This window comes from Enhydra lutris, unplaced genomic scaffold, assembly GCF_002288905.1.
Source record: "Enhydra lutris kenyoni isolate GAN:26980312 unplaced genomic scaffold, ASM228890v2 scaffoldscaffold48, whole genome shotgun sequence".
Classification (NCBI taxonomy): domain Eukaryota; kingdom Metazoa; phylum Chordata; class Mammalia; order Carnivora; family Mustelidae; genus Enhydra; species Enhydra lutris.
In genome coordinates, this window is record NW_019154132.1 from 11,872,109 (window position 1) to 11,899,273 (window position 27,165).

Below are 27,165 nucleotides of genomic sequence, written 5' to 3' on the forward strand. Positions count from 1 at the left end.
AGTCTAGAGTCTTAATTCCAAGTCTATGTGTCCGGCCTTGACCAGTCAATAAAGTTCTGTTTAGCTTCCCTTTGAGTATCTCTTCTGGAATAAGCCCTTATTCCCTTGGGCTCATGTTCCAAACTCATTATCATGTCTACAAATGGACTTCCCATCCCAGAGAAGCCATTTTTGGTTTTTTATTCATTTATTCATTGATCTCTGGATTCCTAAACGCAAGGAGAATCCTTGCTCTGTCATCTGTGTCCGTGGCTAAGGTTGGATAGATGTTGCTAAGGTTGGATAGATGTTGCGGAGAAAACAGGTCATTTGCCTCAGTGACGTGTGGTGTGGCTGCGTCAGTCACCCAGCCAGCAAACCTGAACCTTCCGTATCATTTGTGACTCTCTGATTACTTTCCTGATATCTTAACGTTTTACCACGTTCTCCTTTCACCCTGCGTGTTTACTTACTTTCTGCCACGCCACACCTACTCATGGTGCCCCACATGCCGAGTCCTTAGTCCTGCTTTCCTCATGCTCTTCCCTCCCACAGGCTCCTTCACGTCCCCTAGAATTATTTGAGCTCACACTCTGCCAGTACTTAATAGGATGAAATAATTCATTATGTACTTAAAAAGAGAGGATGCTCTCAGTTTTTCAAAAGATCGCCGTAGCTGATAATGTGCTTGCTGTTTGAAATGTGTACCAGAAAATAGGTTGGGAACAAACCATCTATTTCATTTTTGTGTTTTTTAAAAATAATAATTTCAATCTAGTGTTTAAGATTTTGGTAGAATATGAAATAACTTATGGGTATTAAGATTCAGATTTGTATGAGTTCATTTCGTAGGGATGACCTTGGGCCTCAGGGCAGTTTGAGATGAGTAAATGTTTTTGTCATATATTTTACTTGTGTATATATTAGAAACCCTATAATATACTGTTTTTATTTTTTGTTTTAATGCTAAGTTTGTCTTAAAGAATTGAAGAAAAGAGAAATACAGCCTTTATTTGTCTTGTCTCTTTTCCTACCTCTCTCTCTCTGCTTCTTTCTTATAAATCAGGAGTTTGCAGATTTTTTTTGGAAAAGGACCAGATAATAAATATTTTAGGCTTTGTAGCCTCATATATTCTCTATTGCATATTTTTCTTGTCCTTTCCCCACCTTTTTTTTTTTTTTTTAAAACGTTTAAATTAGTGTACAGGCCTTACAAAAACGGGTTGTGGTCAGCATTTGACTTGTGAACCACAGTTTGCTGGCCCCTACTATAGAGACATATTTTTATCTGTTACCATTCCCTGCAGCTTAAATAGCCACTTTTTGCGTTGCTTATATAAGTAACAAATTTTCTCAACTTTTGTTTATCTGAAAATATGTTCATTTGCTTTCATTTTTGATGGATAATTTTTCTAAACATAGTATTCTAATTTGATTTTGTTGTTGTTGTTGTTGTTGTTGTTGTTTTCAGCACTTTACGATTTATTTAGTTGAGAGAGAGAGACAAAGAGACAGCCAGGGGTTGTTAGGTGGAGAGCAGAGGGAGAGGAAGAATCCCAAGCAGGCTCCACATCTGGTGCAAGCCAGAATAGGGGCTTGATCTCCTGACCTTGAGATCACAACCTGAGATAAAATCAAGAGATAAATGCTTAACTGACTGAGTCACCCAGATGCCCCATCTCTTCAGCACTTTAAATATCTGTTGCCACTCTCCCCACCGCCCCGCCCCCTTATTCTGCAGTTGCACTAAGACATGCCTATGTGTTGTTCTCTTTGTGTTCATCCTCCTTGGGGTTCACTGAGCTTTTTGGATCTGTAGGTTGATATTTTAGTCACATTTGGGAACAATTCAGCTATTATTTCTTCACCTATTATTTCTTCCCAGTTTTCTCTCTTCCTCTTCTGAGACATTAGTTATATATATGTTACATTACTTGATACTGTTCCCTGGGGTGTTGAAACTATGTTACTTTTCACTTTTCCTCTCTCTGCTTCAGTTTAGATGATTTCTTTTGACTTGTCTTCAAGTTCACAATTTTTTTCTGCTGTAGCATTTCATCTGCTCTTAATACCATCCAGTGAATTTTTTTTCAGATATTTCATTTTTCTTGATATTATTTCCACTGTTTTTGAGTTTTTACATATGTTCTGAAATTCTGCTATTTATTCTTTACGAGATTAATTTCTTTTTTATAATTTTTTTTGTCACTGTAATAGTTACTTTACATTTCTTGTCTGCTAATTACAACATCTTTGTTATCTGTAATTCTTTTTCCTGACTTACCTGTCTATAGCAGTGTCATGATTCACCTTCCTTATAATGTTTTGTTGTATAGAGAACAGTGTGGTTGATACATTCTGTCATCTTGATCTGAAGTTGAGTTTTTTTGAGTTTTGTACTAGCAGACAGTTATTATCATATTTTCTGAAACTTGTGGAGGCTTTTCAGAGTAGGTCTCTTTGATTTGTCCTGAGTCCAGAATGTGATGTTAATCCTAAGGCATGGCCTTGGAAATATAAGGTGTTTACCTGGACCCTCTAATGTGACAGGAGTTGAATTCCAGATTCATTGTCCCCCATATTCATACTGATAGTTGCAGCTGTTACTTTGCTCAGTTCTTTCGTCTTGGCCTTGGGTTGCTTTTCCTTGGGTTCCTTGAGATCTTACCCTCCACACAAGCAGTTCAAGAAGCAGTCAGGGATTTGAGGGGCTTGTTCACAGATTCCAGACCCTTTTCTATGAGGCTCCCTTTGGGATTCCCCCCACCACCCCTACACACACACACACACACACACACACGCTCAATGTCCAGCTGTTTGTAGCCTTTCCAAACTCTACCTCTGTCTCCTCAGCCCAGTGTGACTGGTACTGTCTGCTCCATCCATGCTCTTCTGGAATTGGTGATTGCCCCTCAGGAAATAGCCATTGAAAAGTGAAGCTTAACAATTTGACCTTCCAAGGTCAAATTCCATCCAGTTACTGCCTGCATTTGGTCACTCTCTCATGACTTCCTTTTATTTTTTGTTTACCTTTTTAAAGCAAGAAATTTTTTGTTTTTTGTTACTTAATACTTCATACATACTCTTATTGTATTGACAGGAGAGTTAGTCTCCTGTAAGCCACTCTGACATTACCAGAAGCCAGAAATCCTAAATGAGTACATAATAAGTTCTTGCTATCAGTGGAAGATCTTTATAATATTAGTAAGATGATTATTCAAAGAATTAAGAGACTCTGGGAAGCCTTCCAAGTTGGCATACGGGAGAAATAAGATAGTCCTCTGATCCTTTTGGTTCATGAGTTTGGTGTCCCAGGTTGACCGGCAGCTGGTTGTAGGTGAGCTGGTGAACTCACTGTGCAGTACTCTCCACTACACACTAACTATTGTGAGCAAAAGTTAGATGGGTTATGAGTTGGGCATATACTTTGAGAGTTTTACTTCGTGTCCTTTCTTTGTTTTGAGAGTGAGGTTATCACTTTTTACTATATATTATAAGTACTAATACATTAATATATCTTCCTTGCTTAATGTATTTTCATCTCCAGTAGAGCCTGGGCTCCAAAGGGAAGGCACTGTGTCTAGATAAAAGCTTTGCACAGGGTAGGTTCTAAGGATGAAATTAAATGTACTGTGCCAAGCATGATGCCTGATGTACTTAGGACAGTGATGAGTGATTTTTTTTTTTCTTTCCTATTTACTCTGCTCTGTAAAGAGTTATTAAATATAATGGGACTGGAAAACTAGGAAAAGAACAGATTATTTATTACAATTACCTGCTTTCCCCCCCTTTTTTTCATGTGGCTACATAAGAATAGCTTGTACTAGTAAAAGCTACATTGTTCAATTATTTGGGGAGAAATTTAACAACTGAAAAAATGAAAATATGTTTTTACACTGTGAAAATATACCTTTGAATGCTCACTTAGGCTACAAAAGAATAGTAATAGTGTAGATTAGGTCCTTGTCAGTTCTTAACCTGGGTTTTGGGTCCCTGTAGTCCCTGAGACCATATGCAAAAGTGTGTGTGTGTGTGTGTGTGTGTGTGTGTGTGTGTGTGTGTGTGAAAAATAACCTGGAATCTGATGTGCCAGCATGCTAACAGTAGTTAATTTGTATAGTTGAGATATTGTTTTATTCTTGTTCTATATATTTTTGGTTTAAATTTCAGAACTTAAGTAAATCTCACACTATTAACTGATTCAAACAGAAAAGACATTAAAAGATACAGTGAAATATGTGTCTTTCTTGTGTGGACCCTCTTCCTCAGGGGTGGCTGCAAACACCCGTGGCACATACACACACACACACACACACACACACACACTGGTTTATATATTTGGACACAAATGGAAATATATGGTATACATTGTTTTACTTCTTGGGTTTTGTTTTTGTCTTTCTAACTTTGCTTTCTCATCGTTAAGTTCTTAACTTCTCCTGCCATACCCAAAGGAGTTAAAAACACCAAGTAGCGTATTCCCAGAAATTGTTTTGTTTTCTTTTTGGTATCTTTTTTGGCCTTGGTATATACAAACCTGACTGCTAGTGGTAGTTCAGAAATGATTTAATTTCCTCTTGGTTCTGATTATTTCTGGGGGCAGTGACCTTTATTGAATTGCCCCCAGGGTGCTGGGCCTGTAGAAACTTTGCCTTTTTACTTAACACTGTTATAGAGCATTTCTTGCTTATGATTATCATTTGAAGTATAATGCTGTAACACTACATTAATAATACTTTGGCGATCTTCTAGTTTTTTAGAAAACATCGGGCTTCTTTTGTTTCTTTTTTAATCTTTTAAATATGGAAATTTTATTTATTTATTTATTTTTAAAGATTTTATTTATTTATGAGAGTGTGAGATAGAGCACAGGCAGGGGAAGGGGCAGAGGGAGAGGGAGAAGCACACTCTCCATTGAGCAGGGAGCCTGACACAGGGCTCAGTCCCGCGACCCTGAGATCACGACTGGAGCCGAAAGCAGACACTTAACCGACTGACCCACCGAGGTGCCTCAGTGTCAACATTTTTTGAGTGAATAATGTGTTTCAGGCCAGATAGTCACATACTAATTTCTCTGTCTCTCCTTTTCACAATAAAATAAAAGACAAAATCAGATAAAATTGCTTTAAATACAACCATGACAGGTGGCCATACCGATGCATTAGATGACCAGTGTATTGTGTCTGCTAAATTTGTGGTAGGGGTACAAGTGGAAAAAAGTTCTTGTTTCTTTTTTTCAATAGAATACAGTTAACCACTTAATGTCATACAGAGAGAAGCCTTTTCAGAGTCTCTTCAGTATGGCATACATGTTTTGGAGTCTTTCTATAGAGTTGAATCTTGCTGAAGGGATGCTGGATATCAACCTCTAGACCAGGGCTTGAACCACTGCAGCCATAACATCCAGACTCATGAGTGGGACCTCCCTGGACAGAAGGGGCCAACACAGTGGTGAGAAATCCAGTGACAGGTAGCTGGGAAGACCACATGGCATAGGTCTTCAGCAGGTATGTAGTAGAAAACTGAAATATCCAAGTATTCCTTACCTCAGACTGACATTTCATCCAGTCAGAATTCTAGAAGAAATGTAATTGTACTTCTTTGTCCAGTCTTGAGTCTCTAAATACTCTTATTCTACCCAACGGGGGTTTGGGCAGTTATTTCTAATACTGATTTCCTTCTTCCCTCACATTACTAATCTTCATCCTTCCCCCAACCCTTTTCCCCACTTCTTAGAGCATATTGATTGATTCGCATCTGCAGTAACTGGAGATCACTGGATGGAACCAGTGGAACCAGAAATCTGAACTGTCAAACTGTCATTTACCCCAGCTCATAGTTGAATTACCACAGTTCCGGGCATACTGTGAGCATTAACTGTTTTCTGTTGAGGAGAAGAGTGGTGTGTGGCCTTCCAGTGGGGGTTAAGGAGGCTGTCCCAAGGAGAGCCCCCAGGCACACAGAAGGTGGGCAGCCTGCCTTCTCTCAGATACAGCTCACTGTGCTTCGTTTCTGTTCCCTAGATCATAGCAACACCCTGCATTTAAGTCCTTCATTTCTCTTTCTTTCTTTCTTTCTTTCTTTCTTTCTTTCTTTCTTTCTCTTTCGTTCTTTCGTTCTTTCTTAAATAAGAAGCTTTTAAAAAATGACAGGGAAAACTGTGTGTGTATTTGCTGACTAGAGGTGAGGCAGCTGGCCAGAAGAGTTCTCTTCAGACTCTGAGATCCTCACCTCTTGGGTCTCTCTCAACCATCTCTACAATTACAGGCTGACCCCTGAATTGGTGTGTGGTGTGTGTGTGTGTGTGTGTGTCTGTCTGCATGCGTGTATGGGCGTGCACACACATATGTGTACATGTGTGAATCCATTACTGGGCTAGTAACTCAAGTTTGGTGGAACCTGGCATTTAGCCTCTCAGGATGAGAACGCTCTGTCTTCCTAATCCTTTCTCTCCCCATCATAGTTACCATGACTACCTGCTCCCATTCACAGCGTTAGAAATCATCAAGTGGGAAGAGGAAACCAGTGTTGTCATACTCTAATAATAATATCTGAACCAAAATGGGCCACGTATTTTAATGTGATTGTTAGAAAACTGTCTTGATCCATGTCAGTTTTTAGCATCTTTACACAGGAGCTTATTAGGTTTAAATAGTTTTTGTATTTTCAAACATACATTTTTCAGCTGGAGATTTATTTTCTAGGTTAGGGCTCATGTTGGTAATAAACAGTCGATCTATCTGTGATGTAATGCTTGTTAAGAACGCCTGGCTTGACTTTGCATGTTAGCAGCGTACTTGAATTGGACATCCATAGCCATGGAGCATACCCGGAGCTCTCCCTCGTTATCTTCCCGGTGTCCATCCACCAACAGCAGCCCCTGTGATGAGGCAGATGATGTTGCTGTCCCTGTCCCTGTTACTTGATAAAAAGTGGCTCCAAGGAGCCAGCTGATAAGACTTTCCCCCTAACTCCTTGGGTTTTACACAATTTTGAATCTTGACCTGATAATATCTGTAATTTAGAGAACATTGATTTTCAGGTTTGTCTCCCTATTAGAATCACCTGGGAAACTTCTAGTGTTGATTTGATTGATAGGGGCTGCAGCCTTCCTACCCAGATTTTTAAATGACTGCAGTAATAAAGGAGCCACAAGCTGGAGTTCGGGTCTCTTTGGTGACTTAGAAATGAGCCAGGAAGCTGGTGGCATCAGGGGACTCCACCTTGGTCCACATTGCTGTGGCAGCCACCTGAAGAAGGAGCTTTTCATCAAACTTGACCTTCTTGGCTGGACTTCTCATGGATTCTGAAACCCTGTGAGGTTTAGGAAAGAGACTTTGGGAGTTTGCTTTGCTTTTTTACTTCTTGGGAAATGTATGCTCAACTCCGAAAACCAGAGGACTTCCTAGCCCCCTCTAGGGGTAATAAGTTATAATTACCCCACTATTCAAAGCGTATTTTGCGCACAGCAGGCTAACACAGTTCCCAGCTCTGCTGATGAAGACTAAGGAACTCTGCAAAGTGGAACCGACGATATGTTATTAAGGACAAAAAAGTAATTTAAAAGCCTTACCTGGTTCAGTGGGAACATATTCACTGTTTGTATAAATTTTGTTATTTCCATGGTCAGTTTTGATATCCAGACGATCCTCTATAGAAGAAACTGCATTTAGTTGATCCATATCTTTTTAAAAGTGTGATGGAGCTTTTACTTTTCTCTCTGAACTCTTTTTTTCCTCAGTGTCACAATGGAAACATGCTTTCTGAGAAGGGTAAAGGAACAATTTTGCAAAGTCTATAAAGGTATACATTTATGTATATGTAAAAGTATAACAGGGCTAGGCATTTCACAGTTGGAGTTTTCTTATGGTAGATTTTGTTCCTAATCTTTGCTGTTCCATGACTCATTACCGTACTAGATGAACAGATTGTTCGTGTCCTGTTAGCCTTTCTCTCTGCCCTACTTTACGTGCGGCCAAACTCTGGATCTTTTTTCAAACCCATGAACCTCGTTTCAGAAATCGATCACAACCAGCCAGATTTGCTGGCCTCAGATTCTCAGCTTCTGTTCTCTGCCCCTCTGTTCTTCTGACTTCTCCTTGTTTGGTTCCTTCCTTGCCACTGCCCGCCAAACCACGACCCATCTTGTGTATTTGGCTGATCAGATGACCCATCCTCTAGTATCTTCATCTCACTGAACTCTTTGTCCTTCCTCCCTGGAAAAGTCCAAATTTGGCATTCGTTCTCCGTTTCTTCATCCAGGTTGCCAGACTTTGTTAGGATAAATAGCACATGGGAGCCATGCAATACCCACGGGTTTCCACCTCACAGATACCTAGTCGCTGTTTATCGGTGCTTTTACTTGTCCTTAAAATCGGTCAGCTCTTCTGTTCTCATCAGTAATTTGTCTCACCTTAGCCAGTCTTGAAGACCCCTTATAGAAACACTGTGCTTCTTTTCCTTTGTAGACAGTCATGCCTCTTATCTCAATAAAACTGAGGCAGTTGGATATGCATTCCCTCAAACTCATCCTTCCCATCAGTAGACTTTTCTCCTGATTTAGCCTCTCTAAAAAGCACAGCGAACAACCTTCTTGTGACCCTGTGTTTCTCAGTGGCTCCCCAGTTCCCTCTCTTCTTCTCCACTGAATCTTTGGAAAGATACTTCTGCTCTGTTATCTCCTCTACCTTCCATCCCATCGCTGTCTCAGCCCCTGCCCTCTGGCCTCCCCTTCCCACTGCGTGCTTTGCAAAGCATCACTAGGAGACCTCCTAACGGCTCAATCCAGTGGAAGCTTTTTCAGTCTTTACGGAGTGCATCATCTACAGATTTGATAGTGGAACACTCTTCTGGTGACCTCTGGGACCAAAGTTATTTCTAGGTCTCCTCATTTTTTTCAGCCATTCCTTTTTTTTCCCCCTTTGCTTCTTTCTTGGGTTTCCTTTACCTCCTCCTTAACTGTTGGGGCTGCCTCTCATCCCACCACTGGTTCTTAACTGGAAGGAATGCGGCCCATTAAAACCCCTTGTCAAAGCTCTTAATATCTATATAATCTGGGGCCACCATTTCTGTAGTTACTGGTTCAATAGGCCCTCCTTCCAGAAACCTAAAATACAATGGTTTTATAATATTCTGTTATATTGAGGTACCATAATTTACTTATTTCTCAAGAATTCACCCAGCAGATATTTATTGAACACCTACTTTTGCCAGATCCTGTAAATGATTTAGGTTTTTTTTTTTCCCTAGTATGAAAAGCACTGTGATGAATGGCCTTTGCCCCACTCCTTCTATGGTCTTAGTCTAGATTTATAGTATTTTAATCACTGTATTAAGGATGAGCTGGTTTCCAAAGATCCTACTACCTGTAGCCCAGACACTTCATCGACTAGTTACGTTTTTGCTTCCGCCAACTCCATGGTATGGTTTTAACTGCTAGGTATGTAGGAAGGTAGTTTGCAATCCCCGTATCCCTAGACCTGTGCTCTCCAGGTTTGCTCCCAAACTACTCTGAGCTCCTGACACACTGTCTGGTTTTCTTCTTTGCCTTTCCATCCTCCTCCTGCTCTCCAACCTGAATGTCCTCCTCTTCTCTCCATGGTGGGATCGCTCATCTTCTGTTTGTGTTCAGCTTGTGTATCTCTTCCGTGGACGTGTTTCAGGAATCTTCTGTTGCCGGAACAGCCACACTTCCCCATTCTGTGTTCTCCAGGCCCCCTAGCTAGAGTCACACCATCACAGCGTGTGCAAGAACTGCTAGTTTACCTCTGAAGGTTCTTGCACGTGGGATCACTCATCTTTGTGTATCCTCACACTAGCACATGGGAGCTAATGCATATATTCCCAACTGAATGAACCCCATGCATTAATGTTTTAGAAATGATCCCAGAAAACCTTGCGGTAATGAATGCTGCTCTGGGGGTGAGAGCACCGTGCTAGGGTGCAGATCAGAGGTGGGGCACCGGGTCCGGGAAGGCTTTCTCAAGGAAGTGATAATGTGATTAGTGGCCAATTTCTTTGTTCTGGGGTGTTTGTTAGAATAATACTTGGTTAATATGGGGAAGTCTATTTATTGTTGAGGATTTTTTGTTTTTGTTTTGTTTTGTTCTTACTACACTAATAGGAGATGTGATTTAGGGGCGCCTGGGTGGCTCAGTTGGTTACGTGTCTGCCTTCGGCTCAGGTCACGATCTCAAGGTTCTGGGATTGAGTCCTGCATCAGATTCCCAGCTCAGTGGGGAGTCTGCTTCTCCTTCTCCCTCTGCCTCTGCCTGTGCACACTCTCTCTCTGTATGAAATAAATAAATAAAATCCAAAAAGAAAGAGATGTGATTTAATCAAGTACATTCTGCACATTTTTAAAATTTCCTTTTCCCTCTTCCCTTGTCCTTTTGCTGTTACAAATTAGGACAGCATTCTTCCCAATATTGAAATAGTTTTGTATACTTATTTTATACCTTTCTTGGATGTGGCTTTCCAAACTTTGCATACACATCTTTTGAGAAATTTTTTATTATTATTTTTTAAGTAATATCTATGCCCAGTGTGGGGCTTGGAACTCATGTCTCAACTGACTGAGCCAGCCAGCCACCCCTGTACTTCTTGATATAGATTGTTAAATCAGTATTCACACATGCATGCGACTAGCCTGTGGTATTGATTTTTCTGCCCCTTTGGTTGCATTTTGATATCAGGGTCATGTCAGCTTTATAAGATGACTTAGAACAGCTTTTGTGTTATCCTATGTTCTAAAATGCTTTGCTCTTCAGAATCAGAAGGAATTTGAGAACAAAACCATCTATGCCTGGAACCTTGAAAAAGGTAATTCTAGGGGTGCCTGGATAGTTCATTCAGTCGGTTTAGTATCTGACTCTGATTTCGGCTTAGGTCATGATCTCAAGATTGTGAGATCGAGCCCTACCTTGGGCTCCGTGCTGAGTGTGGAACCTGGTTGGGATTCCCCCTCCCCTTCCCCTGACTCCTCTCTATCTCTCTAAATACGTATATACATACATATGTAAAATAAGGTAATTCTGTGTTACTCTGATAACTGTCTTAATTTCATCCATGGTTTATACTGCAGTGGCGTTTTCCTCTTCCTGGATCAAGTTGAGTAATTTTGATTTCTGGAACTTTTTACTAGTTAATCAGAATTTTCAAATTCATTAGCACAGAGTTGAGCCTGATTTTTTTTTTTTTTTTTTTTTTTTGCTATTTACTTCAGGCAGTATTTTCCAATTTTGAAATAATACTAGTCAGGATTTTCATTTTCAGCATTATTGTCCAGTGTCATCTGCCTGGAAGACAGAGGTCCAGAGGTACAAAGACGTATGGCACATAAACGTAGGCTTACTTAGCTGAGTTGGTAGTGAACACTGGGATAATTTTCATTTAAAAGAGCACATATAAATGGTTATGGATATCGGGTGCGTTTTTAACATTACGTCATTGTCATATATTTAGTCTGACCGAAATAGCTCTAGCAGCAAACAGTAAGAGTAAGGAGCTTGTACTGATGGGTAATGAGGGGACGTAGGAGTTATGCTTATTTAGTAGTAAAAATAGTACAGTCACATATGGTGATCCTTTTTCAATCAGATGGTATCTCTTTCAGTAAATAGAGGTGCCTTTTACAGTTCATTAGGATCTATTTCATACAATTTTACTATTAGCCTTTCGGCTTTGTGCTGTTAGGACCCAGCGAAGAGGGAGAGTATGGTGTTAGAGCAGGGGTGACAGGTGCCGATCCGAAAAGCAGGACGAGCTAGTAAAATTAAGGTAGAAATCACTTGTCATTGACCAAATGGAGCAATAAATAGTTGATTCAAGTGTTTTCAGGGTACCCATATGGCTTCGCACATGCTGAAATAATTTGTAACGTTAAAGAGGATAAAATGCTGAGTTCTTAAGTGGAACCACCCAATGCCAGTTTTAAATCTGTGTACAGGTATGCCTTCTCCTCCCTTTCAGAGTGCACCAGTGCTTCCATGTCTCGGCACGTTATTGTCAGCATTGATCGAATCAGTAAGTCATGCTGTCATTAGTGACCAGTGACCGTGAGATGTGTCGCTACAGAGACCCACGGTTCCACATGCAAGGTTTCATGGCACAGAGAAGGGAGCAAGAGGCTTGTGAATGAGGGTGTTTAAAGAAGGTTTCCTGGAGGAGGTGAATCTTGAAAGGACGCCACCAGGAGAAGGGACAGGAGAAGGGATCTGATGGAGCCTGCAGTAGTTGTGGCTGAAGCAGGAAAGAAAGCTGGAGTGGGAATGGGAGGCAGGCGGAGCGGGACCTCCTTAGCCGCACAGTGGAATTCAGACTTCGTGTTTGCCTTGAAATTGACATTCAAATGATCACTGAAAGGATAGAGTAATCTGTGAGCCCCTGTAGGAAAGCCATTCTGTTTTGTTTTGTTTTGTTTTCCTGTCTCTAATTCCTCCTGTTGTACCTGACACAGGGTAGACATTCAGCACGGTAAAAACACAGCTTTGGCTGAATCAAATCCTAAGGACCCCGTGGGTTGGTTCCCAGAGCTGTGCTGTCTTACAGGCATCCTGAGGCTCGTGAGTGGTGCGGAGGGAGGCCCCCACACTTCACCATAGGATAGACATGGCCAGACGGCAGGAACTCAACCATGAACCAGTCTTTGAAGAGTGCTTTATGGTTATAAATGATTTGTTTTTAATCATTCAGTCTTCTTCCCAGAGCCCTAAAAGAAAGGTTGTTTCTAAGGCTCTAGAACGTGGTTTTTTTTTATTTTTTTTTTCTGTGTTTTGCTCAGTGTTTTCAGGTTACATTTCATAAAGAGATTTTTTTCTTTAATTATTTATGAGGATGACAGAAACAATATTTTTGTATCATTTTCTTGTACAACCAAAAGTATTTATTTTTTACAAACAAAAGTTTTAAAATACGTAAGCTCTTATACAAGATCGTTTGTAGCCTTTGCCATTAACAAACAGTTTCTGTGCTTTATTGGAGAAGAAAATCTATAAAAAGTTGTAAATTTTTAATAGTTGCAGAACCAAAATATGACTTACACGATTAGTACCCCCGCCCCTCTCCTGGCCTGTTACCCTTTCAGCCACAGGCCCCTCTGGAACTTAGGAAAGATTATGGATCTATTCGTGTTGCCTTTTCCAGGTGACAGCTTCTCAAAGTACATTTCGTAAAAGTTGAATTAATTAGAATTGCATCTTAAATACAGTAAGAACTCATTACGTAAGAACGCGCTCCTCACTTTGCATTTACCAACATGGTGTGGGTCTGTTTTTATCCTTAAACAATAGCAACAGAGAAACTACAATTTATTTCTGAATGTGTAGTTTTCTGTGAGATTGTTAGCTCAGATAACAGTGACACTAGGGAGGGGGGTGACAGAGATGGCTCCGAATTGGAGATCCCATTCTAAACAACACCCCCAGCCCCCCAAGTCAACGCTTACAATAAGGAGATCATGTATTATTGCCAGGAAGTGTTAGCCTTAGTAAAAGGAAAAGGGTAAAAAAATAAAAGGTAAAAAAGATGTGTAGGGAACTGCTGCTTATATCTGGTTCAGAATCCTGCAGTGGGTTGTGAAATCAATGTAGCTGGCTGGGCAAGGCAGCATTTTTCATTTTTAATAGGAAAAGATAGAGGATGGAGTGTGGGTAAGTTTGTTTCTGAATTATGTATACATATAATAGTGTGCATGTGCAGTTGGTGGGGATGTAAAAATATATTTATTGCTCTGAGTCATAGTGCAAAAAAATGATAAATGTTGCTTTAAGTATCAGTAAATTACCTTGTCTGAACCAATTAAGTATGTACAATGTATGACCACTTTCTCTGTGATTTTGGAGTGTCTCTAAAACATCCTGTTTTACCAGGAGAATCATAAAGCATAGGTTAAATATAAACAGGACTTCTTTCTAAAAATCGAAGCAAATGCTTTGAAAATTGGCCATTAGAAGCCCTCTACATGAAAATTGTATTTACCTATTGAACTGGAGCCTTAGGTAAAAGCATTTAAGTAGGTGCTTATCCCTAACATAGTAGATGTCCTACATCTGCTGATTTAGGAACTATTATTGTGAAGAGAAAAAGGCAACTCGATTGAAAATTTAACAACAAAGAGTAGTGTTTTGTGATCACATGTAAATTGAGGTCATTTCTGTAAGAATTTGTTAGGTTAGCATGCGAACAGCTGGTGACCAAACCTCCCTATACTGAATAGCAGCTGTTCTTTAAATATGTGTTAGATCATGAGTTTTTGTTGCCTTGAGCCACAGTCAATTCTATTAATAAACAGTTGTGTTATTGTAAAATGCCAAATTATGTGTGCATAAGCTCTTAAACACAGTCATTACTACTGTGAATATATAGGCTATATATGTATATATTATTTACGGTTCTTGAGTTTGGATGTACTGCTGGCACAGAACTAACAGTGTTTTTTCCTTTTTACGTTTCTCAAGGACTGTGTATTTAAATTATATGATTTGTGTCTTTATATTTTTGAAGGTCTACATTGTACTTAGTATATTTTATTTTTTTTTTAAGTGGCCCTTGCCCTTTTGTTATTTATATGAACATAGATTTCATCCTTGCATTTGGTATTTTTCTCTTTGAAGTAAAATTGCTGTGGAGGCAGGATCCACTTCCTACATTTAATAAGAGGTTTCTGGTTTTTGTGGTTTTTTTTGTTTTTTTTGTTTTTTGCAGAGGGGGGGCGTTTAAGGGCGGTTTCCAAATTCACCTGTCATTTCATGAGAAATAATTAGAATTTATACATAAGAAAAATTTTATTATTTCTACGGGTTACCTCTACTCATACGTCTCATTCTGAATCTGATAATTGGCAGCAAAGAAATAGGACATTGCTGTGGGGATACCTTTGTCAGGATAAAAATTTAGTTATTTTTGATCAATGCTGATAGTGTCTAATAGTTCAAACTAGCTTGTCTCCTTTATTCTGCTGCTCCCACTCTGCCTTTATTTTGTAGGCTAGGTGGATCAATGAGCAATTAAAAGAAGTTTGGTCAGTAAATTGGAGGTTCTCTGAGTTTCTGGCTTTCCCCACAAGCTGGACGGGAGAAGCAGCAGGTAGACTGGAGTTCAGGGGACCTGTGGTGGGATCTGAGTCTTTTATTTGTTTGGAAAAGATGCATTTCTGAGGCTCATCTTTGGCCAGCGGTGGCAGCATTGGGAGACCATTCTAGGGGTGTTGGTGGATGCCCAAAGGCATAAATGATGGAAGTACCAATATTTTGAAATCTTTTAAGTGATACTTCTATGAACTAACTATAATAATATATAATTGTTGGTTGTATATTCATTTCAGTACAAAATAGTTCCCTGGGAATTTTGTAGCTTCTCCTGTGATCACAAGCACTTCAACTACCCTGTGTTAAACTTGAAACTGGTTATTGTCATAATCATCAAATAAGTGCATCCTTATAAACTGTAAATTAATTGTTAACCAAGGTAGAACACATGCTTTTTTTGCAAAAGCCAGTGGTGCTCAGAGCCTCAGATCCAAGACCTGTCGGCTCAGGGCCCGCATGTGCCTCCCTCTCCTGTCCGCTCCTGGAGCAGCCTCCCAGGGCCTTGTTAGGCGTTACTTCTGGGTTACACCTGCTCCTTCAAAACAAACAGTTCTGTCGTCATTACTTTGATACAGGATCTCTTTAATGCAGTATGCTACCCGCCCCCCTTCATAAATGACTATCCTGTTACCAAAGCTTGGCAGGACGGGTGGCTATTAATTAAAGCTCCTCATTTCATTTATTTCCTGGTTCTTCCATGTTTGGCATAGGTCTCAGGCCATCTACGAACTTGGATTAGACTTGTTTCTAATTTAGGGGGCGTTTGTTATATCTCTCTAATAAAATCATTCTTGGACATTTGTATATCTTAAATAAGGAAAGTTTTATTTTTAGGTGCTTTTCTTAGGCACCTAGACATTTTTTAAACTATAGTTCAGTATTTGAAATGCACTCATTATTTGCATTATGGAAACATTAATTAATTGGAAGTGGTCCTTGTGACCAAGACGTGATTGAAGGGAGAAATTCAATTTTAAAATAAGGGATTCTATCATTATTTTGACAGTTTAAGTGCATTTATTTCACAAATAATTCATTCAGTAAGTATTTATTACTATGTATCAGATACCATGTATAAGTAGTATGTTTGTTTTTCTGTATTTTTATTTGTATATGATGAATTAATTGTAAAATTTCTTTCTTTTTCTTAGATAAAATTGAAGAAGCACAAAAAGAACTTAATGGGGCAGAAGTGTCAAAAAAAGGTAAATTGAACTCAACCGCATATAGACTGTATTCTTAAGTGATTCCTATATAGCTACCTTATAATTGCAGCCTTACTAAATGTAAACATATCACCAAATTAAAAATCAGTTTAGACTAATTGATGTCTAGAAGTATATGGGCTCTGCTTTATGAAATGCTTTAGCTACGTATCATATTCTGTAACTGTTTCCCAGGTATTTATACATTGCTGGTGGGATTATTAAAGATTGTTGCAGGTCTTTCTAAAGTCCTGTTTATGAGACCATCCCGTAGCAATAAAAGTACAAATACACTGACTAATGATGGCTGTTTACATATATATGTGCCTATGTATGTTCTCGTGATGCAGTATTTTTTCGTAAGGACAAAAGCCCGAGACAAATAAAATAATATGAATGCTAGTCAGTGAGAAAATAGTTGAATAAATTATAATACATTCATATTTGGGGATATATTATATACTTTTTAAAGAAATGTTAATTATTTCAATTGATGGTGATGATTTATTGCTGAATGAGGAAAGTGAAACTGCACTGTAGCTTGTAAAAATCTCAATTTTTTTGTTCAGTCAAATGACGAAGGCATACACGTGAACACAAATATGTTTACACACCTACTTATACATATGATTGTACAGGTTTGGACAAAGTTTGCAAGGACTATGCACAAGTATATTTATGATGGTGGAAGAAGGAGCTGAGGAAGATTAACTTTTATTTATGTGGCTTTCTGTTTTTTATTATAATGTTTATTTTATATAAAAAATAAAAAGTTTAAATGCAAAAATTGATTGTCATCATAGAAAGCACACTGGTTTCTTTTCCAGGTAGCAGGAAAAAATACATTCAGTATAAAACAGCCAGTGCAGAGGGGAAGACAGTGTGAAGTGGATGGTGTTCTAACCCTATATGTTAATGAGAAAAATTGATTAAAAGGGCATAATTAAAGCTCCCTTTAGAGCGTTTATATTTCATGATCTATTATTTCTTTGTCCTTCTATCTTCTAATGAAAGTGGAATATTTTGACAGAGTAATTTAGCCATGTAGGATTCCAACTGAATGTCTTTTTTTTTTAATCTAGTTAGGTTTGTAGCTAGGTGTCTTTAGTAGAAATATTTCTGGCCATCCACGTTCTCCATCCCTTGAACCAACCTGTGAACCTTCAGGATGGTTTGGGGTTAGTCTGAATAGTTAGGTTGTGTTGTACAATGGCACTGAAGTGTCTCTCTTCCCCGTTTTCCTTTTCCCCACCCCCTTCTTCCATGCACTCTGGAAGGTCCTTAACAAATAGGCACCTTTAATGACATTCTTGCAGAAAAGTCTAGAAAGAACAGAGAAGTCGCTGTAGCCATGCTGTCCCTTTCAGTGGTTGACTGAAGATCCCTTCCCCCATCGCTGTAGACATAAAGCATTTAGATGTGCAAGCTAGGCTGTAAGAGATCTTTTACATCTAGTAATGGGTTAGAGCTGCTTCAAGTAGAAAAATAAATGTGTGCCTGTTTTCCTTTTCCTTCTTTCTTACCCTAGTGGCAGAGTTTTAAGAAGAGTGAACTAAATGCCTGATAGGAAGGAGGAATTGGAACAAAGGTTCTAGAAAAAGAAATTGAACAATGAGGTTCAGAATAATCTAGTGGCTACATTTATTTAAGACCTAGGATGAATACCAAGTGAGCATAGTTCTCTGCAATTCACTGCCTAGAATTACTACTTGACTTCCATTTTTACGTACACATTCTGGGCAAATTAAAAATAAAATAGCTTTTCCCTCAAATATAATTAAGGAATAATATCAGTTTGTCTTTAACAATATGAGATAAAATCTTTGAGTAATAAAAGTTTTGAGATTTCTCAAGTCTTTGCTTGCTGAGCTGCCTATTTTATTCAAGGAAATTCATTTCTGGGGCACCTGGGTGGTTCAGTGGGTTAAGCCTCTGCCTTCGGCTCAAGTCATGATCTCAAGGTTCTGAGATCGAGCCCCTCTTTGGGCTCTCTGCTCAGCGGGGAGCCTGCTTCTCCCTCTCTCTGCCTGCCTCTCTGCCTACTTGTGATCTCTCTCTCTGTCAAATAAATAAATAAAATCTTCAAAAAAAAAAATATATATATATATATTTTTTAAAGGAAATTCATTTCTTCCTTCAAATAATGTTCTTTAAAAATTTGTTGTTTCTTATTTTTATTAAGATGAGTCATCTAGGACAGGTCACTTTTTCACTGTTTTTTCAAGGTGCTTTTGTTTTTTTGTTTTTTTTTAACCCCTGCAAGTCTGACTTTTTCTTCTGCATCTGGTTATTTTTCTACAGCGCTCATGGTTCTAAGGCTTTGCTTCCATAGAAGACAGTATAGTCCTTAACTTATCTGTGGATCTTTCTCCCCTCTCCTTTATTTTTAACCATTAGGACAGGTAACTAATTTATCTTCAGAAGCATCTACGTTAATGACAAGCCCTCACAAAAAACATTTCAAAAAAGTAAACCTTGATCTTTGATAGATCTTTATTGTTTTCTAACATTTTAAGAAAGGATTAATCTGTTTAATATGGTGGCAGAGAAAGTGATTTGGCCCATTACACACGAATAAAATAAAGAAGGATGCAAAATTATGTTAATGTATTTCTTTTATTCTTTCTGCTTATGAATGGCTTTGATTTATTTTGATTTTAATGGGTTTGGGGATAAAGAGAACATATAGCATTCATATAATTCTCCATAATGTCATCAAATTCTTCCTTACAGTGCTCTTTCCTTGTTCCTAGAATCTGATGTATTGGACACTATTCCCCACATTATTGCACAGGATTTAAATGAAAAATAAATAGTGAATGTCACAGTGTGGGAATGGAGTATGTTATAAAATAAACTGGGGAGAAATAAATCAGTTTCTTAGGAGAGCTTTCATGTGCTTTCTTTGTAAGTTTTAGTTTTAATAGTTTAAAATTTTTATCATATAATATTTGATACCTGCAATCTAGTGCATGCATAGCTTATATTATATATATAATATATAATATATTATATAGCATAAGAATAACCTGGTGTCTTTAATCCCGCTACCCATGGAAGTAAGAGCCGGTGCGTTGTCAAGGCTGTCGCATCAGCCTGAGCGCTGGGCTGTTTTATCCCACTGCTCTGTTGAGGTGTTCACCGTCCTCAACTTTGTGTTCATAGTATTAACGCTTGGTGAAAATAATTATACGTTTTAGTTTTGCCTGAGTTTGGGCATTAAAAATAATCTTGTATAATTTTAACAGCTTGTTCACTCTGCATTGTTTCTAAAATGTATATATGTTGTTGAATGTAGCTCTTTCTTTTCCTCGCTGTAATAATACTTTATGGTGTGAGACATTGTGTGCCTCCATTCTCCTGTTGATGGATTTGAGTTATTTCTACCTCCTGCGGCTGTGAAGATTCTCACATCCTAGTGCACATCTGTGAGTTTTCGGGGGCATATAATGGGGAGCATAGTGGTGTCTAAGAATTCATTTTGTGCTTGGAATTGTCAACCCTTTTATTTTTTTCTAGTTGGATGGGTAAAAAATAGTATTTTGGCCTGCTCTCAATTTATTTTTCCCTAATTAGTCGTAATATTAAACATGCCTTCATTTGTATTCTACCTTCTTGAAATGCTTAGGAGTATCTCTTGCATTTTAAAACTCTTTGTTTTTTTTTTCTTAATATATCTTGGGTAACGGTCCTTTATTCGTGTTATGTGGTTTAGTTTGAGCTTAATTTTTTACTTTCTTTAAATTGCCTTCCAGTAAACAGAAGCTCTTGATTTTCATATTATCAAACTATTAGGCTTTTTCTTTTTTGATTAGTATTTTTTTGTTTTGGGGATTTTTAAACTTACTTTGCTTGTCTTATATTCTTCCCGACCACAAGGTCATACATATTTTTTTCTCTATTTTCTTCTTAAAAAAAACTTTCACATTCAGATAAAAAAATCTGTCTGGAGTTGATTCTTCAAAAAAATATAGTATCAGAGTTCCAGTTTTGTGGGGGCTTTGTTTGTTTTTTGTGGAGGGGGGTTGTTTGTTTGTTTTTTGTCCCTGAACGTGTATCGAGTGGATTTTTCCTTTACTCTGTGTTTCATACTAATTTTCCTTATATGTATGGGTTTGTTTCTTGGTTTTCTGTTCTGTTCTGTTTATGTATCCATAGGTTAATATCACAGTGTATTAATTACTTCACTTTATGTTTTTTTTTTTATAATTTTTTTTTTTTTTAAAGATTTTCATTTATTTGACAGAGCACAAGTAGGCAGAAAGAGAGAGGAGGAAGAGGCAGGCTCCCTGCCGAGCAGAGAGCCCAATGTGAGGCTCGATCCCAGGACCCTGGGATCGTGACCTGAGCCGAAGGCAGAGGCTTTAACCACTGAGCCACCCAGGCGCCCCACTTCACTTTATGTTTTAACATACAGTATAATAGGGCAAATTCCTGAAGTGTTTTGACTATTTCTAGTTTTCTGTTCATCCATTTACATTTTAGAATCAGCTTCTAAAAGAACCTTTTAGGATCTTGTTTGGGATTACATTGACTTTGGGGCACAGTGACTGTTGTCACAATTTCCAGGCTTTCTAGCTATAAAAATAGCATATTTTTGATACATATATTTCTTTATATCTTGTAATTTGTTTTCCATATGGCTCTTGTATTTATTTTATTGAATTTATTTGTTGTTACTTTATTTTTTTGCTGATTTCATTGATTGTATATGTGAAATTGTTTTCTAGTTCTTGTTGACAAATAGAAATGCAATGATTCTTTTGTATATTCATCTTGTATCCAGCCACTTGCCTGAATCATTCATTCTGAAAATTTATCTGCAAATGCTTTAGATTTTCTTATAGACAGTGATATCAGCTGGAAGCAATCAAAGTTTTGTTTCTTCCTTTTTAAATCATTGTTCCTTTATTTATTTTTCCTATTTTACCCAGTTGGCTCCAGTAAAATATCAGAAGAATGGTAGTGTTGATATCCTTGACTTTTTCTTGATTTTAAAGGGAATGCTTCTAGTATTTCACCATTCAAATGTTCGAAGTCTTTTTATGGGAGGCAGTGGTTAGGTTTTTTTAGTTTTGCTTTGTTTTTATAGCTTAAGGAGGTTATTTTTTTAATTCATTGAAATTTTTAAAAAGAATCATAAGTGGCTGCTTTTTTAATCAAATACTTTTTCTTCATATGTGGAGCCGATCTTCTGGTCTTCTCTCATTCTAGTGTTTAAACTTCACTTACGTTCTCTTAATAAAACCAATTTAGTCTTGATGTTTGTCTTTTTAAACACACTGCTAGATTGATCTTTTAATATTTGTTGAACTCTGTGTCCATGTTCAAGAAATAATGGTTTTATTTTCTTATCATTTTCCTTTTCTGATTTGTCTCAAAATTATATTAGCTTAACAGAGGAGATCTGAGAACTGTCCTGCTTCCCATGGATGTTTAATATTAGAATGATAGCTTTACAGGAAGGTCTTGGAATATACTTTGACTTTCAAGAGGGATTGAGGGTAGATTTTTAAGTATCAAATCAGTATATTTAGGTTCCGCTCATACTTTCTTTTTTCTTTTCAATCAGGCAGTAAGTTACATATTTGTTACAGTGTATACATTCTATCAAGTCTTCAAGTTTATTGGCAAAAAGTCATTGGTGGTATTCTCTTAACTCTCTTTCATTGCTACTGGAATTTTTCATTGTTAATTTTGCTTATTTGTGCTTTTTCTCTCTTGATTAGTCTCGCCAGAGGCTTATCTGTTTCACTTCCTTATTTTACACCAACTTCTGATTTTCTGCATATTGTATTGTCCTTTTAATTTCATTAAGTTTTGCTTTTTATTATTTTTTTCCTCTTTTTCTTTGGGTTTATTCTGTTATCAAGTTTCTTAAAGTTGGAATTTGGGCTAATTTATTTTAAGCCTTTGTTCTTTCCTGTTTGAATCACTGAAAACTATTAATTACTTTCTGCGTATTGCTTTATTACATTCTACACAATGTCATATTTGTTTCTTTCATTAATTTCTATGCCAGTTTCTTCTTTGACCCTCTTGATAGAATTTCTCCCCCCACACTGTTGGGGATTTTATTTATGTTTTTGTTAGTGATTTCTCACTTAATTATATTGTGACATTAACCGTTTTTTAAAACCAGTTTGTATTTCTAAAACAACTTGCTCTCTGTTTCTGAACACTGTGTAATCAAAATTCTCAGGGAATGCCCTACAAAAATGCTCCTAGCTTTTATGCTAGAAATTCAAGATTCAGCACTTTCTAATTTTACCTTGTTACAAAGACTTAAATAGCTGAAGTTGAAAGATGTCAAAGAACGTTACCCCCAGAGAGTGGAAGCAGCAAGTAGCACGAGGAGGGTTCAAGTCCTTGTCTCGGACCGTGCCGTTCTAACATTATCCTGCATCATAACTGGTTGAGAGCTGTGGTCCAGTGGTGGTTGAATCTGTGATAGTCCTGTTCTAAATTACCCTTTGGGTGATGAGATTATGTTAGCAGTCACCGCCTTTAAAAAACACTGTGATAATTCTGGAAAAATAGGACTCAGACAGTTGAGTCTAGAAAAAGGTGGAGATTGTGGGTCAGCTTGCATGGGATTTTTTCACAGTAATTCACAGCAAAATCCTGAAATCGCCCCCATAATGACAGTAATTTCCTTCAGCAGCAGTAGTATCACTCTGACTTTTTAAACTCCAAACACCAGAAAGTTTATTAAAAAAAAAACAACCCAATAATTTCTGTTAATCATCTGTTTTACTGTGGATATGAGGGTAATGAGGCCATAAGCATGTCTGTGTGGGTTGTGTGTCTTAAGAAACACAGTAAGGGGTCTACACTGCTGCAGTAGCTAGCAGGTTTAGACTTGCTCCAAGGAGGCTCTTGACAAGTAGGATTTCTGTTAACATAGGCATAATTTATGCCCAGGAATTACCCTCCTGTTATCCCGGGAAGTTGGAGGGAAGTTAGGTATCTGTGTAAAACTAGGCTGCGTAATTCTGAAGTGAGAGTGACAGACTAATGAGCAGAAAACTAGACTGTGGAACTCTAATTAGTGTGTAAATAAGAAACCTAGAGTTTGCTCACCTAGTTTCCTAAATGTTTTTTTTTTTAAGCTTCTTATAATAGGAGTAAGTTCGCCAGCAGTACAAAAAACTCTCCCATGTTTTTTCTGTTTTAAATACCACACATGCTATTTTTTAAAAAATGAAGGCTGATTTGTGATCATATTTTATGTTAATAAGGTTATGCTTGAATGCTAATGACATTCCCTTCCTTAAGAATTCTGCTAAGTACACTTAGGAAAATACAAGGGTTTCTTCTTAGATTTGGGACGATGAAATGGTTCCTGAGAAAGACTAAAATTGAGGTGGCATTGTGGAAAATTTGGGCTAATTTTAGTAAATTAAAATCAATAATATGAATGCAATCTAAGGGAAGATAAAAATGTCTTAGAAATAGTCTGGGAGCAAGTTTGTGCACCAGAACAAAACTTGATTATCATCATCAAAATGTAATAAACCTAGAAGGGCATTAACAATATAAAAAATTAAAATACCTTGGCAGAGGAAAGGCTAGTGTACTATTTCATTGAGGTGTCTGAACTCGAGAGTGTTTTAAAGAAACACAGTTTTATTACTTTAGTGTACGGTAATACTAGCTAGTTAAGTATGCCCTCTTGGCAACTTGTGGTCCCTGGGTTTTATAAATTAATTGCTGGGAAATAGTGTATTTAAATGCACATGTTAATGGATATTTATTTTAAATAAAAACATTTATAAATTCTGCTTTTTTCTTAATGAATGCCCTAAAAAAACTCTATGTTCTTATAAGGTGTTAGTTCATTCTTTTATTCAATAAATTTATATTCTGTGTCGGCCATTCTTTGTAACCCTGGGAAGTAGATAGGAAAGAACATGTCTAACTTACCCTAAAAGGATAACTTTTAACTTTACTGCTCTTGCCCAAATTGTCCTGAAATCTGAATTGGTAGAATCAAAATTCATGAGGTTTTATGTAGACTGGCAGCAGCGCCTAACAAATTTCCCTTGGGAAAACAGCAACAGACTTTCTGTTTTCTCGGGAAAAAAAGTCATCTTTTGTATTTTATTACTTGGAATTTTAGATTTAAACATTCAGGTTTCATGAAGTATTCTCTGAGTTTAATGGACAATGCTAATTTGAATTCTAAGAAGATTAGTATTGTTTTAATTATTTGTGCAATGTGTGTGACTTAAAGGTATCCTATGGCAATCTGGTTAATATTTTGAGATTTAAAAATACTAAATCCCAAGAGATGATTACCTTTCAGATGGACTGTGCCAGCCATATAGAAGATGATTTGCACAATGATAAATAACATAAAGCATTTTTTAGTTCATTAGTGTAAAACAAGTGTCTTTAAATATTCTTTACTCATGGTGTTTAAATGCAAGAAAAACTAAGGGCGCAGTTGGTTAGGGAACCAACTCTTGGTTTCTGCTCAGGTTGTGATCTCAGGGTCCTGAGGTCAAGCCTGCATCAAGTCATGCCTCTGGTCAGGCTCTGTGCCCAGCAGGGATTCTGCTTGGATTCTCTCCCCGTCCCCCTCTGCCTGTCCTGTGCACGTGCACACTCTCACTCTCACTCTCTCTCAAATCTTTTTTTTTTTTTTAAAGGCAGTGAAACTAATGCTCTGTTTCCCATAAAATGTGAGAAGAAGCAAAATCCTTAATACCTTACTATTAGAAAGAAACTTCCGTTGCTGATTACTGTCTGTTGATGAATCATTCATTAAATCAGAGACTTAAGTAGCTAACAAGATTTTTGTTTTATAGGATTCATATAGGATTCATAGACTATCACAGACTTGCATTCTTTTGTACTTTTATTGCATATTCCATTGACTTCAAGATGCTATTAATTGTGAGATTCACGATGATCTCATGCACCATTTAGAAAGGGAAAGTCACTACCCATTAAATCATGACACAGTACTCTTATAATTGAGTAGAAGATGAATCCTCATTTCAGGGAGATTAAAATATCCGAAACCTGTTTGTTTGAGAGTCTGTGGAGTGTATTCACGTCCACGGCTTCATTTTGTGGTGAGAGAGCTGAAGTGGTTCCGGTGGTGAAGGCTGGATTTGAGCTACCTTGAGGACAGCGTCCCTAAGAACTGTGAAAAACAAAGGAATGGATCTTTTTTCTGTTGGTTCACTTGGAAATTCATCGAGAATGATAAGAATAAAAGCAGGCTATGCCCAGCTTACTGTCTTTGCCTCTTGAGTAACTGACCTCATCATGCATACGCCTCCGTATCTTCTATGTAAATAATGTTGCCCAGTGACTTAAAAGCGTAGTGTGTGCTTCTGTTGATTTACTAAGGCATTTCTCCTCTTGGCTGCTGTGATCTATGTGTGGGGCCAAAGGAACAAAAGGGAAGCGAGCTCAGGTATGTGTGGCCTACAGAGAGACGTGTTCGTCTCTCCACAGATGAGAGAAGGTGCTAGATGTGTGGCATGAAAGGGAGACATATAATTCCAGGCAAGGAAGAATAGAAAATAAAAGTGAGAGGAGGCAGAATCAGTTGAAACCGGATTAAACAACTGGGAGAAACTCTGGAAAATTAAATTTAAAAATTAAAACACAAACGTCTTTGGAAATCACACAGTACCATTTCACCAAGATGCGATTTTCTTTTGTCAGTTTCATGACTCAGAGTGTGTTTTATTGGGCTGGGCTGCATCTGAGAAAAATTTCAAATTTTGAAGGATCATTTAGAGTTTTGTCCTGAGCACCAGGCAAAGAATGAACTCTTTTCCTTCAAGAAAAGATTTGGAAGCCACAAATGAGAGTCTCTGGACGGACGCGGGAAGGGACGAAGAGGGCTAAAGCGTGCTGAAATGAGCACAAAGGCAGGTAGAGACGTCTACACAGAGGCGGATGCTGAAGTGGGGAAGCAGGTTGCAGCAGACTCAGAACAGGTCGTATGGGGAGCGCAGCACGCACCCTGCACAGGAGCAGGGAAGGCGGGGGGTGTTGCTAGGGCTGTGCTGATTTCCGCAGGCCTATTAGAAACTGCCTAACAAACCCCTTCATGGCTCTCTGTGGCCCTTGGCATGAAGACAGTGCTCCAAACCATGGCACCCGAGAGACCTCATCTCACTAAGTCTCACCCCCCGGCTGCTCACCCCCGCCTCACCAGTCGGTCTCCTGTGATGCCTCCAGTTCACTTTTGCCTACTGTCCACCCCACCAGCACCCTACCCCCACCCCCCACACTTGGCTCCAGTTCCTAGTGCATACAGTAGGCATTTGGCAGAAATTTACTGAATAAATGAGGGTGGGTGGGTAGGTGGATGAGGGAGAGAAGAATGGCTTCCTTCACATTACAGGCAGGACTTTCAGATGACACGTACCATTAATTTCTTCTCTTTTTTTAAGTGTGGCTACATAGATATTTTTTTATTTCTCCTGCTATAACCTAGCTGGCATCTCTGAAGTAAATTTTTTATTATATTAAATTACCTGTATAGTTTAATTGTATCTCTCTGCAGTGATATACAGAACTTATTTATATCTCTCTCCCTACCAAAAATAAAAGCTTTCCTCTAGCCTTTAATAGAGACTGGTCAGCTACTGCAGTGATCAGCTACTGGTCAGCTACTGCAGATGAATCCTTTCTCATGATTTTATCTAAATGCTGTGATTAAAGCCATTCTTTTTTTTTTTTTTTTTAAGATTTTATTTATTTTTTTGACAGAGATCACAAGTAGGCAGAGAGGCAGGCAGAGAGAGAGGAAGGGAAGCAGGCTCCCCGCCCAGCAGAGAGCCCGATGCGGGCCCCGATCCCAGGACTCTGGGATCATGACCTGAGCCGAAGGCAGAAGCTTTAACCCACTGAGCCACCCAGGCGCC

The 27,165-nt window shown here is 38.2% G+C and overlaps 1 protein-coding gene across 2 annotated transcripts in view; it reads left to right on the forward strand.

Moving 5' to 3' along the window:
- The window catches only part of LOC111156653 (human immunodeficiency virus type I enhancer binding protein 1), a 141,012-nt gene that overhangs the window by 57,827 nt on the left and 56,020 nt on the right, over positions 1-27,165 (forward strand). For both annotated transcript variants that reach the window (XM_022517672.1, XM_022517673.1), the window contains exon 3: positions 16,217-16,270. In XM_022517672.1, coding sequence (XP_022373380.1) covers positions 16,217-16,270 — 54 coding nt within the window. The remainder of the gene's footprint in view (positions 1-16,216; positions 16,271-27,165) is intronic.